Below are 14691 nucleotides of genomic sequence, written 5' to 3' on the forward strand. Positions count from 1 at the left end.
TCCCAGTACCCATAAAAGCACCTTTTTCTTTTGCTACACCTTGGCACTTGCACTCACTTTCCTGTGAAAGATGCGTACCCCTGTACTTCCTTGTCCACCTGTGCAAATGATTATAACTGTGCCCTGCCTTTGTACATTGGTACTTGAATTGCCTATGTCTGATGCACTGTGTGGCCAGCCCACATATGTGTAGGCACAGTCTGGTATTTTCTAAGCTTTACTTGTACTGCAGTGTATCTGCTTAACTGTTGTATAGGTGTGTTGAAAGGCTATGTGCAATCTGCTGCTTCTTTGCTAGTACCATGGCACACTACACTTGCTAATGTCTGGCATGGTCATCCCCTGCTGCTGGCTTCTCCTCTGACTTATCTGTCTCAGTTGCTGCTGCCTGTGTTTCTGGGAGTTGCTGGCCCTGCAAGAAGTTACCATTATTTAACTGCTTCCTAATATAATATGATGTAATATAACACACACAGTCAGTATCTTGGCCCAAGTGATAAGGTCATACTGCAGGGCACTACTGGATGTATCCAATAAGTGCAAGTGTGACTTAAGCAGCCAAGACACATGTTCTGTAATGTTTCTAGTTTGTGAGGGTGCATAGTTGTACCCCTAGTCAGTTTAGTTGTATTTATGATGAACGCAAGTCAGGGTTCTAGGGCATATCCAACATCACCCACAAGATGTCTCTGTGGGAACTCACCCCTTGCAGACTTTTGATAAAGGTCACATCTGTGCAATATGTGAGAGTTGTGAAAACTGCCTGTGTGACATGCACACATATTTTAGATTATACTCTGTGCATTACAGACCACTTGCCAGTTGAAGGAGTGATTCCATTTGTGGTTCATGTACCTCCTTTCCAGTTCACAAGGTAGGGCCTTTATTTCAGTGTTGGTACAGTCTGTGATCTGCATTACGTCAGGGAAATGGGCTGTATCATATTTCTCCTGCAGTGTGTTTGCTTTAATCCTGTAGGATATGCGAGAGCCACATATGCTCCCTCACATGATGAAGCATGACATTGAGGAACTGATGAGTATTCTCAAGGCAGATGCCTGCGATACCTACACAATATCCCCAGTATGTCACTGAAGTGCTCCTTCAGCCAATATATGTAGAGACACACACACACACACGCACACACACACACACACACACACACACACACACCTTGGTATCCACTGGGATAACTACTGCATAACTGCCATGGGGCTGCAGATGAAACTTCACACATTTTCACAATTTCTTGCTTGATATCCCTGTCCACAGAGGTACAGGTCCACTATATTTGTTTAGAGGAAGGCATGAAATGTTAAGTGTAGTCAGATTGTCGTCCTGTGCTTCTGGGGGCAATGTTGTGCACCTTTAGGCAAAACAGCTGCAATAAGAGCTTCCAGCAGACACATATTTAAGGTGCCTGTGACAAACCCAAGCATATTTGCACAATGTACTCTGCCTGAACATCGGTATATGGCTGAGTTCAAATCAAAGGTGATCCCAGTATTGCTGCATGGAATGTAAACATTTCTGAAGTACTCCACCATCTTGTTTTGCTTAATTTTCATACAAGCTTTATTATACAGTCATCAACATTTAACATGACTGACCACATTGTTTAGCCTAACCTCATTGCTTTTTCTTGATTCCCATCTACTTTGCATGCGGTCACTTGTCATTCATATTTAAGTAGTATAATTTGGCAAAGGTTTGTGAATCCAGCCCATTGTGTCAGATGGGCTGATAGATTACAGACAGACTTGCACTAACGGAGGTTAACCAGGAAATTATTTTGGATCTGATCAAATGTTTGGGTGTGCCAGAAGTAGACCATTTGGTTCACTACAGATCAGACAGCTGAGAAAGTTGCAGGACGACAACTCCAGCTGCTGGAAGATAGATGTCATCTCCCTCTAATGGACTAGTGTGTTTCTGTGCTCATTACCTGTCATACTGTGAATCCCAATGGCATTACAGAGATCAAGGAGGACAGACCAGAAGCTATCTTGATAGCTCTCTTTTGGTCTTGAAAGCACTGGTTCTCCCTTCTGCAAAGCTTAGAAAGGAAAAGACCAAGGGTGCTGCCTCAGTATATGGACATCACTCAGATCACGTGGTCTCTTTTGCATCTCAGTCTTACCATAATACTGCTTAAAGCTTGGGTGATTTGACCTTAATCCTTGCCAGGTATATGTATACAGAGAATGTACTCAGAGGATTGTAAAAGAGGCTGGGAAACCAAACACAAGAAAATCTTAGCTAGAAAAGTGGACATTTTCTCAGCCTGTCCAGGAACCAAGACTGTGCTTGTGCAGTACTGATTCTGGACTATCTCTCTCCTTTTCAGGATGAGCCTTTCTTATGGTTCTTTAAATGTCCACACTTCTGCTGTATCAGCTTACCTTGCTATGTATCACCTTGCACTTTGTACTGTAGGTTTTCATTAAAACAGTTTCTGAAAGGAGTATTGCTTCTCAAACAACTGCCAACCTGACTGTAACCCAGGTATGATTAGTAGCCCCAGCACGGAAGGAGCTAGACAGGGAGGGGGAGAAGTGAAGAGGCTCTCATCTGGGTGGTGGAGAGGGTTGCATGCACTTGGACACACAGTGTGGTGGAGACGGTAGAAAACTACAACTTCTGATTCAGGGGGAGGGGCAAGACTACTTGGATAGAAATGCCCCTTGAGGAAGAGAGAGGATATCTTCCATGGTCGGCCCATTGCATGCTATTCCACTGCATTTTGCCAAGTGCATGTGGGAGTTAAGGCTATAAACAAGATGAAAAAAACCACTTGAACAACACTTTATGCCTGCCTTAGTAATAGCTGGTCCCTCCCAGTCAACCCCTGCTCCTGTGATGAGGAATGAATGGTCCAGTTTGCTGGGAGGGGATGGACGATTGAAAGACTGTGGGTGCAAAAAGAGCCATCTCCCTTAGTGTTTCAACTATATTTTAGAAAAGCTCATCCTACCCCGTTTTGAACCAATAGCTTCAGCTTCTCTAAAGTTTTTATCCTGGAAGACACTGTCCTTAGTCACATCTGCCAGAAGGATTTCAAAATTGTGAGCATTTATGTGCAAGAAACTCATTTTGCATCTTGGTTTTCCATCAGGTCGGTGTGTCCCTTCTTTTCATTCTTTTATGCCAAAAGTAATAGTGGAGATGTCTTGTTTTCAAACCTTCCATTTGTCTGTGTTTCTCCTAAGCCCCAGAACAAAGGAGAAAGGACCCTGTGTTCTTTAAATGTGCATAGGCAGCTGAAATTTTATCTGGACAAAACAAAAGAATGTAGGAAAACAGGTGAGCCCTGTGTGTCTCTGGTTAGAAGCAAGGAAGGAAGGGAAAAACGTTAACAAACAAATTCTTTCTAAGTGGCCCACACATTGCATTTGGTACTAGTACTCTGATTATGGCAAGCCTGTCCCAGGATATGTCAAAGCCCATCCCACCAGACTGACTGCAGCAAACACAGCATTTCTTACTGATGTCAGTACCCAGTCCATTTTAGAAGCCGTTACATGGTCTTCAATATACACTTTTTCAAACACTGCAGCTTGTGTTTGGCATGAACAGCCAGCACAAGATTTGCCTTCACCATCTGGCAGAGTTTGCTTTCTTCAGTCACCCTTTACAGCCAGCCACTCAGTGATCGTATGCTGTGGGCATCATCCCACAGATGTTGATTGCAGCAGTGAATAGTATGATTGAGTCTAATGTACTATAGTTGTGTTAGGAACTTACCATAAGTGTAGATGCTAGTACATTCACTGTTGCAGTACATATCTCCCATCTCTTTCCCCTCTGAAACCTTTCTTTGCACCATGGAGTTCAGATGGGTCTTGTATCATACTGTGCCCTTCTCATCTCCCTATGTGACTTCTTCCCTTCTTTTTCCCCCCTTGCAACAGCTAACCGCCATTTTCCTCTATGTCTTCCTCATTCCACTGGTTTACCCGGTCCCACCCTAGCTGCTTCTGGGCTCGACCTGACCCATGTTCAGGGCCAGTGTGGAAATCATGGACACTGGTGCAGCAACCATTCTGCTGACAGGGAGTGTGCCGTAACTCCTGCTGCCATCCAATAGTCTTGCCAGCTCCACAGTCACTACCTTTTGGAGCCATATAAGCAACCTCCTGACTAAGAGGATCACCACCTATGCAGCACTGAGTTTGCTAAGCTCTTAATGCTGCTTTTTGCAGACAGCCTAGGGTGCCATTTCCCAAGAGATAGACAAGCCATCATTGGCTGCTCACTCTGTCTTACCCCTGCAACCTGTCCAATGCCTGTGCCATTACGTGAACATTGTTTGCCTTGGGAGGCAGTAATGGCTTTATTCCTTTGGCCATTGGGCTGCCCAGGATCTTTTCCCTCCTTAATTTCTCTGTATGTTCTGGAGAGGGAGACTGGGGACCTCTGCTATGAACCTTTTGCTTAGGGGACTCCCACCTAGTCCACTCAGACTTTGGTACAAGGTATTTTAAAGGTGGTGTCAGATGCCATCCTTCTTGTACTAATGTTGTTCATATGTTGCAGTGAGAGGGAGTTTGCCAAACCTACTGGGGAAGGTACTGCTCATGAAATCGGGCCAGCAATCAGGCGACCTGTAGACAAGATATTCCACAAATGTTGATTGTAACAGTGAGTGTACTCAGACATTTGCCTTTGTGGCAAGTTCCTAACCAAGCTGTACTTTCTTTCATATGCTACCTTTCCCAGAGTGCATTAGTTACATCTGTACAACTAGCATTTTTAGCTTGACACTATTCTTTTCCTCTCCAAGATCAGTGAGCCCAAGACTAGTCTCTGTGAAAATCCGCAGTTCAGATTGTGGGGATCAGAAGAATTCAAACCTGAAAATGCTTCTTTTAACAAAGAGGCTGTGAACCCATGGAATGGACTACTAGGATAGGAAGGAATCCACAGAGACACTGAAGAGGGCCTTAGACAGATTAAAAAAGAATAGGAGTGGAAGGCAACAGTGTAGAAAGGCATTTAATAGGGTAAACTTGGCATTCTCATTGCTTCCTTATGATATTAAGCATGTGAAATGTAACTTTCTTCATTCTTCACACACACACTGCTTGGAAGATCCATGTGATAGCAAGATCTTTCCTGAAAGCATTGGTATGAAGGTTTCCACTGATTCTAATGGTACCTCTGGTCAGGCTACTATGGAAGCATCACCTCCACCTGATAGAGAAAGAGGTGTGCCATGTATCCTCTCTCCTCTGTAGAAGAGTTCAAACTGTGGGCATATGGTGTACAGGCTAACACAGGAGTACCTTGTAGCTCTCCAAGGTTCTCTGGCCCTGACTGTGGGTGATGGACTTCTCATTTGAGACTCATACAGGTCCTCTGAAAGCCCAAAAACAGACAATTAAAAACAAACACCTCAGTGTCAGAGAGGTGCTGACCCTTCAGGTATTCAAATCAAGCTGCGTATGGAGTTTCCGGATGATGGCAGATACTGTGTAAGTAAAGCAGTTCATTTGTAAGCAAGTTAGGACCCATTCATATAATTTTTGCAGACTCACCATGGTATCCTGGGAACTGGCCACAGCACTGGTTATGTCTAAATATCTCTTAGATCCCTGGGTGCATTTGTGATTTGCCATTAGAACATTGCACTCTAAAAAATCTTCTGCAGAAGAGATGTGGCTTCTTCCACTATTTTCTTCAGAAGTGTTTCTGTTTCTGACATTAGTGCTTTGAGCACTTGCTTGTCATCGCTGCTTTAGCAGGTATTATTGGTTGAACTGTGACTCCAACATTTAGGCTTCCTTTGACCCTCACTTCTTCCTTCTGAGCCTTTACATTTATTTCTTCTCAAGCTATCACCTCCCAGTGCACTTAAACTTTCACCATGAAAGAGTCTTCTCAGAAGTTGCCCACTGTAGAAGGCTACCAGTGTCAGATGTTACTGATAAATTTTTGTTGTATCAATAGGTCTGTGAGGAAGCCTTCTGCACTGGGTGGTCATTGCACTCTCCCCATTATTTTATTTACATGTGCCTTCTCTGAGCTTTTAGATGGATTTCCATGCAAGTTGGGTAAGTATTTAATTTACTACATGTATTTATGTTATGTATTCCTGTTTTGCAGATTGTGATCATTCAGTGGATGGGGAGTGATGAGGTTTGAACTGAGTGATGCATGAGTTTGAGCGTACCCTCCTGACCTGATGCTTGATTTTGATCTACAGCAAATACATGCTCCCCACCTCCATACTTAGGAAGAATGGATAATTCGGACAGTTGCCATGCTGGTGATTTCTAAAAAAGAAATCCAAGAGTTATTAATTGCAGAAGTCTTTACAGATCAGCTGATACTCCATGTACATATATTTTATTATTTTGGTATCTCAATTTTAATATACAGATTATTCATGGAATTTCTCTTTCCTAAGTAATATTAAGATGTTTGAGATAAGTACTGTACTTACAAAGCTTGTGCTTTTTTCCATGTTTTAGGAAGAAGCATTACATGCATTTATTCAACCTGAAACCCTCGATGGACCCAATCAGTATTTTTGTGAACGCTGTAAGAAGAAGTGTGATGCACGCAAGGTAATTTTTTCATCAGTAGATATCGTTAGTGGTGCATGACACTTTGGAGGTTTTGTGAACTTTTTATTAGGATGGCTGTACTGTCTGAAGGAGCAGGTTATTTTTCACTAGTCAGTGTTTTTTTTTGAGTGATAAAATGGTACTGAAGAAGTGGGCAAGACTGTTAAAGGAAGGCAGAAGTTAATGTTTCATAGTAACAGTTCATTTTAAGCTATCCAAAGAAACAGTAAAGACAGAATATCACAGAATCAAATAGTAATGCGCCGCCAGTCAAACATGTTTGATAGAAGGAATGTGGAACTGCTTATCCTGTTCCAAGAAATGTACAGGGCCAGATATGGTGCAAATTTCAGGGAAAAATCACTGAAGTGATCTCCCCTATTTGATATTATCAATTCACATTGTCTTGTTTTTGTGTTGTATAAAATAAAAGTAAATACTGGCAGATGTTCATGTTTCACTGTTGCAGTCATTACATTTGGGTTATCTGCTTGCAGTAGCCCTCAGTCGGGCTGATTAACAAAGTCTTGGGTCCTGCGTCGGTTGCTGTCCCTTCTTTCATGACAGCAGGTCATCAGGGGTATACAACATGCAGCCAACACCATTACATCAGTCTTTCTTGCCATGCGGTGCCCGAAGCAGAAGCAGTTTGTAAGTGCCGGTCGGCCGACTCTGGAAATTTTCGTTTTCGAGTTTCAGAGCCAAAGTTTTCAACTAAAGCTAAGTACCCCGTTGGGGAAACGTTTTCTTTCTCCTTACCACTGTCAATAAAAGTTAATAATTGCATAACTTGTGGAAAGCAAATACCTCATAAAGATTTTCATTCGTACTGTATTCCTTGCCTAGACCCTGACCATGACGTACCTTGCTGTCAGTTTTGTGCCTTATTTAATCAGTGCACTATCCATCGTCGGTATATTTTTGCCTCTAAATATTTTGGTTCTCGATTTAATTATCCAGAAATGTCGTCGGTTAGCCATCCGCCTACCGGGATTTTGAAAAAAACACAAAGATAAAGACAGAGACAGGCCGCCGAGGTCCAAAATTGCTGACAACGCTTCTCCTAAGCCAGTTGCCAGTTCGCCGGTACTCAGTGAGGTGCTTTTGCAGCCCCTGATACCGGCTACTTCTGATTCGCAGGCCTCTCCTGAGACCCATTCGGAGTCCAGTATGCCGCGAGATGCTTCAACTATGGAACCCGCAAATGTCTCTACCTTGAATGGGTCCAGAGCTGCTGTGCAGGCACCAGCTTCTGAGGATGTATTCAGGCCTACAGACTTGCATATTAAACCGATGCCTCCTTCTTCATTTAGGCCTAAATCTCGAACCATGCCTAAAGAAATGACGCCCAGGCCGCATGCTCAGGCCTCTATGCCTAAAAAACAAATGATAAGAATGGCTGAAGATCTTATAACCCTAATCAGGGGAAGCCAACCTTCCCCTTCTAAGAGACCTAAGACTGAAATTGTTTATGAATCTTCTGACCAGGATTCTGATTTTTCCGATTCTTCTTATGATCTGGATTTGCCTTTATCTACTTATGAGGATTCTGATGCACTTTATTCCCTCTGCTTCCTCTCCAGAGGATTTTTCTTTTGGTGAAACCTTACATACTCTAAGGGAGCATTTCCAATGGGAAAGCCAGGATCTTTCTGATTCAAAAAAGAGGCTTAGGGATTTCTTACTCCTGCCTCAGCATAGGCCTTTAGCTATTCCTCCTGTACTAGACATTGTTGATGATGCTTTTTTGGAGTCTAGTTTGGCCCCTGATTCTTTGCCTCCTGCTCCCAGAAAACCTGACAGATATTACAGGGTTCCTGATTCACACAAGTTCCCTTTTAAAAATCCTGTTGCGGATCTAGGGACTATTTCACAGGGACCTAAGGGCATTAAGGCTTCTACTGCTAAAAATCCTACCCCTTCTGATAGAGACTCCAGGGCGCTGGATAGATGGGTTACGAAGGTTTACACTTCTGCAGCCTTGGCCATTAGGGCTTTAAACTACCAGTTTCATATGTTTAAGTATCAGCAACATGTTATTGGATTGCTTAAACGGAAAATAATGTAGATTCCTGACTGTGCAGAAAAGAAAGAATTTCCAGGATTTAATGCATTCTGCTGAACAGGTTAGAAAACATACTTTGCAATGTGGATTTGTTTCATTAGAGGCCTCTTGCAGGGCTGCTGTTACTGGGTCTGTGCTCAGAAGGTATGCTTGGCTTAAGGAGCAATCTTTGCCTGATCATGTTAAAGCTAAATTGTTGGATGCTCCCTTAAATCAGGACCACCTGTTTGGTAACAAGGCTGAGGAAGTTCTTAAAAATGGAAGGTAAAGCTAAATCTGTGCAAAGATTTCTTACAAGTTCAGCTTCCTAGATTTAGTAGGCACTGGCCCTCTAAGTATTGGTCCTTTCCAGCCCCTTCCAGGTCTTCTCAAGCCAAAGTCAGACACAACAGAAACCCCAGGTTTCAGTCCCAGGGGACACACAAGACTAAGCAGTGGGGGGTTTCCACACCCAAATCAGGGAGTAGTAAGACTCCCCCTATGGAAAACTGTCTGAATGACTTGCTTTAAAACTTCCAAGCACTTCCCAACTGAATGCTCCTTTAGGCGGAAAGATTGGTCTGCAGGCCAAAAACTGTGAACTCATTACCCAGGACAAATGGGTTTTAAATATAGTGTCCCAAGGATACAGATTTCACTTCCACACCTTACCAACAAGCGGATGGCCAGACCTACACCCAAATCAGTGGGCAGAGGCCCAAAATCAAGTTCTCTGTCTCTTAAGCATGGGGGCTATTCAGTTGGTACCAGAAGTGGGAAAGGGACAAGGTTTCTATTCAAGACTTTTTCTGGTACCCAGAAAAGGCAATACATGGCATCCTATCCTGGACCTTTCTATTCTAAATACCTTACTGGTGATTTCAAAATTCAAGATGCTGACTCTTCACCAGCTGCTTCCTATGCTAGGCAAAGATGCATGGTTGGCAACACTAGACTTAAAAGAAGCATACCTGCACATCCCTATCAGGGAGTCTTGCAGAAGATACCTATGCTTCAAAGCAGGCTACATGCACTATCAGTTCTCTGCACTGCCCTTTGGCTTATCTACTACACCCAGGGTATTCACAAAGTGCCTAGCTCCAGTCATTGCATTCTGCAGGCAAAGAAATATTCAAATATGTCCATACCTGGACGATTGTCTAATTCAGACAGAAAGCCAGGACATACTTTTGAATCATCTGGCTTTTGTTCAAAGGGTACTGACTTGTCTGGGGTACACCATAAATGAAAATAAATCACACCTGGTACCCTGTCAACAAATTATAATCCTGGGAGCAAGCTTGAATACAACTTCCCAGATGGGTTTCCTGATGCCAGAGAAACGGACTCATTTGACAATCTACTTTAAACAAGTGGCCACAAAAACCGAGTTATCTGCAAGGCAAATACTGCAAACCTTGGGGTCCATGGCCTCCTGCATTTTTCTAATTCCTTATGCAAGGCTGCATGTGAGGAAACTGCAATGGTATCTCAAAAGCTTATTGTTTCAACATTCACAGGATCTAGAAGCTATGATTCCTATCATACCTTGTCTACACATAGAGTTCCTTTGGTGGGCAGGGGCCTGCCACCCAAACAAGGGACTACCATTCACACTACCCCCTGCCACCCAAACCTTAACAGATGCATCAGACTATGCATGGAGGGCTCACCTGGCAGGGAAGTGCATTCAGGGCAAATGGAACCCAAGTCAAATGTACCTACACATAAATCAAAAGGAAATGTTAACTGTGCAGAATGCTCTGACAACCTTCAAAGACCACATTCTTTCAGGACAACTAATGGTAAAGACGGACAGCACCATGGTCATGTGGTACATAAAGAAGCAGGGGGGTACACACTCTTACCCCCTGTGCAGACTAGCCATGGCATTGTGGAACACAGCCTTGAGCTACAAAGTAAATCTACAAGCTCAATTCCTGCCAGGAAAACTAAATACACTGGCAGATGGATTAAGCAGAAACCTCATGGACCCACATGAGTGGAAGCTGGAACTAAGGATTTTCAACATGTTGACAAGCAAATGGGGGAGCCCAGATGTAGACCTGTTTGCCTCCCCCTAGAACCATTAATTGGACAAATGTTGCACAAGGATTCCCCACAAACTAACTTGGAAAGTGGGTGCTCCATCCTTCAGCTGGAAAAACCTTTCAGTTTATGCCTTTCCGCCTCTGCCTCTGCTCTCCAAGGTACTACTAAAGATCAAACAGGACAAGCCAAGGATGATTTTAATTGCACCAGACTGGCCACGCCAACATTGGTACCCCCTCCTGTGCAGTGTGTCACACTTGGCCCCATGGCACCTGCCTCAGACTCCTTCCCTGTTGTCTCAGCAGGAGAGCCAGATTTTGCACCCTCAGTTGCAAACCCTGAACCTAGCTGCCTGGCTAATTACCTAATCTCTCCTTTACCACCCCTCTGTAAATCAGTGATGGATATCATTTTAGTGGCTAGGAGGCCTAATGCTAGAAAATTTTATGCTGCAAAATGGAAAAGTTTTTGTACCTGGAACCAATCTCAAGGGATGAGCGCAGCAGTGCCCAGTTTACCTCGGATTCTGCAATGTTTGACTGAGATGCTTCATAAGGGCTTGTCCTTTTCCTCCATCAAAATTCATGTCTCAGCCATTTCAGTTCATTATAGCACAGAGCCTCACCTCTTCTCTCACCCACTGCTCAAGCAGTTCCTCAGAGGGGCCAAAAATTTAAGGCCACCAAGAAGAGCTCCAACTCCAGCCTGGGACCTTAACTTTGTCTTGGAGAAACTCACTCTTCCTTCTTTCGAGCCAGCTGCTACTGCAGATTTAAAATTCCTTTTCTGGAAAACAGCTTTCCTTTTAGCAATCACTTCTGCAAGAAGGGTATCTGAGTTACAGGCCCTTATGGCAGTGGAGCCTTTCATCATCTTTCGTGTGGACAGGGTGTCCCTCAGAACCAATCCCTCCTTCATGCCCAAAGTGGTATCCAGTGTGGCTCTTAACCAGTCCATTCATTTGCCTACCTTCTTTCCTAACCCACAGAACAAAGGGGAATGGATTCTGCACTCCTTAGATGTGCACAGCCAACTTAGATTCTACTTGGACAGGACTAAACCTCAAAGGAAATCTGAACAACTGATGGTGGCATTTGCTGCAGGGACAGAGGGGAAGCTATTTTAAAGCAAACCATTTCAAAATGGATAGGCCACTGCATTCATTTCTGCTATAAGCACCATGGAAAACCTATCCCACAGGCATCAGACCCTATACAACCAGGGCTACATCTACCTCTACAGCCTTTCTCAGGGGTGTCCCTACAAGGGACATCCTAGACGCTGCTACCTGGAGTTCTGTACATACTTTCACCAAGCATTATCATTTGCCTATTTTCTCTAAATCCAGAGCTGGTTTTGCCACTGCAGTCTTGCAGGGCCTTATAGCTGGTCCTAATTCTATTTAACTTCCTCCTCCCAACCTTAGCTTTGGGAATCTACCCAAATGTAATGACTGCAACAGTGAAACATGAAGAACATAGTACAATTCTGTACACTTACTATAAATGTAGATGTTCGAATGTATTCACTGGTGCAGTCCTGGCTACCCTCCCTCCAGCCCCCTTTCTTCTTTTGGCTATACCTCTACTCTCACTTACTATGCTCAGAAAGTTTTTTGGTGTATTTGCTTTTTTGTTGGAGGTATATCCTTATATTATAGATTTAATTGCTTCCCATTAGGGGGCACCTGATATCTGGGGCAAGAAAAACTGATGTAATGGCGTCGGCTGCATGTTTTATACCCTTGATGACCTGACGTCATGGAAGAAGGGACAGCAACCGATGCAGGACCCAAGACTTTGTTAATCAGGCCGACTGAGGGCTACTGCAAGCAGATAACCCAAATGTAATGACTGCAACAGTGAATACACTCGAACATCTACATTTATGGTAAGTGTACACAACTGTACTTTCTTCTACTGGTTTGACATTCTTGACAGTAGTTGAACATGATAATAATAATTTCTTACTTTGTAGACATTTTTATGCATTGTATAAATAGTTTTGTTATGTATTGTATATACAGTTGCAAATGTACTGATCTTTTGCATAATTTTATTTTTATTTAGGGCTTTAGATTTTTGCACTTTCCGTATGTGTTAACCCTTCAGCTGAAAAGATTTGACTTTGACTACACCACTATGCATAGAATTAAACTTAATGATCGCATGACTTTTCCTGAAGAACTCGATATGAGCATATTTATTGATCTTGATGAAGAGGTATGTAAAGAATCTTTCATGTGGCAATATGTTAATTAAATATTCATTGCAGTATGAGGCTTGTTTGACTTCTATTTCATAGTGATTCAGATATTGTGTTTGTTTGCTTTCACAAGTCTTTATTAACCAGATTAAGAATCTTTGGGGCGATTGTCACTGTAGCATTCTGAATCCCAACGTAAGTATTTAACTCACCAGTGAAACTGCATAAGTCTGGCCATTTGTTTCGGTAGCTATTCGTTCTTCCTGCAGAGACTAGAGGTGACTGTCACTAATGCAGGACCGGATATGAGGTGCTGTAAGATTACCATATAAGTAACTTAGGCAGGAGCCATCCTGTTAATTTATTAGCTGCTGCTTCTTTTTTGTGCGTATGAAGAAAATCTTTATCATCAAAGTTAGTAGGAAGACTTTGTCATCTGGAGTGTTACATCTTTTGCATGTAGTTCTTAAAGTAATTCTTATAGTAGGCATATGGTCTTTAAGATTATCATAATAAATTTTATTCAGTTTGGGGTCCAAACTAATATAGTGAGACAAGTGAACACTGTTTTAAGTTTAACAAAACTACAAAATTAAGGATACTGCATATGTAAAATTTCAGTTACAGTAAATGTAACATCTGGTTATTCTTTACAGCAGTACTTTTGTCTAGTTAACCTCCCTACATTAACAAGTTTGTAATTAAGTGCTGTAAATTAGTGGTTCTGTCTCCTTGGCTTAAAAGGTCAATTTTAAGTGCCCCGTTTATCGTAACCATGTGATGTTTTTTCTTTAGTACATTCAGCAGGTCAGTACATTCAGAAACAGTTCTCTAGTCTGCTTATCTGTGATCATCACCAGCTAGCAAAGGCTTGAACTGTCACTTGTATAGTGATTCAGAAAGTAAGGGCCCAGAAGAGGTTCACACATGGCTCCCACCCTGCTGGAGAACACCCCAGGGTGCAGGGTCTCACTTTCCCTTGATTGATTGGCTGGCACACTAGCTTGCTCCTTTGGAATGGTCTGTAGTTTCCTGGCCGCAGGTTGCCTGTATCTGAGGAACAAAGCTGACCTCCTCTTGTCTCCCATTGCAGTGCACTGAGTTAAGTTTTCACCAGGTCTTCTCAAATCAGTGCTCCCAGTTCAGGGCCTAGCCTTCATATAGATGATTGAAATGTGGTGATATTCCCTAATGTAGGTGCAAGAATGCATCCTTTGGAAGTATGGCCTGTTATCAGCACAGACCTGGTGAAGAGTTTTCAAGTCCCAAAATCTGTGTTCCAGGAGCATTGTCTAACAGTGGATTGCTCATGTCTGACTTCCCAGCGCATGCATGTCTCATCCTTAAATTCACATACAATCTTACACATGTGTGGGTTTGTACCTGCTTGAACTGTTAAGAGAAATTATAACAACATATTCAGGCAATAGCCTTCAAAGGAAAAGTGCTAGAAAATATATAATAAGAGTAGTTATTTACAGGAGGATCTATATAACCACATTTTGGCAATACAAAAACAATAACTACGGAAAACAAGAGGGCTGAAGGAAGAGGACAGCTGCTGCAACAGTTGTATATTAGAAGATCTACGGTTTTGTAAAGTTTAGTTACACAACTGTACTATGTTCAGTACTGGATCACTGTTGCTGTAGCTTGCACTATTTGGGTAAATTACCAAAGCTTGTAAACAGAAGAGAAGAAGGAAGTAATTAAGAATCCATGAGCACCTGAAGAATGGTCCTAGCAAAGCTTGTTCTAGACCTGGAAAAGGGATCCAGTTTGCAGCACGTAGTACACGTAAGTACAGAAGACCGTACTTGT

At 42.7% G+C, this 14691-nt stretch overlaps 1 protein-coding gene across 1 annotated transcript in view; it reads left to right on the forward strand.

The window, feature by feature from the left end:
* Positions 1 to 14691, forward strand: part of USP47 (ubiquitin specific peptidase 47) — a 3572488-nt gene that overhangs the window by 1449204 nt on the left and 2108593 nt on the right. The window contains exons 13-14 of the mRNA XM_044082726.1: positions 6474 to 6569; positions 12735 to 12887. Of these exons, the coding sequence (XP_043938661.1) occupies positions 6474 to 6569; positions 12735 to 12887 (249 nt within the window). The remainder of the gene's footprint in view (positions 1 to 6473; positions 6570 to 12734; positions 12888 to 14691) is intronic.

Source organism: Protopterus annectens, chromosome 9.part0 (genome assembly GCF_019279795.1).
Source record: "Protopterus annectens isolate FY-2018-M chromosome 9.part0, PAN1.0, whole genome shotgun sequence".
NCBI classification, from domain to species: Eukaryota; Metazoa; Chordata; order Ceratodontiformes; family Protopteridae; genus Protopterus; species Protopterus annectens.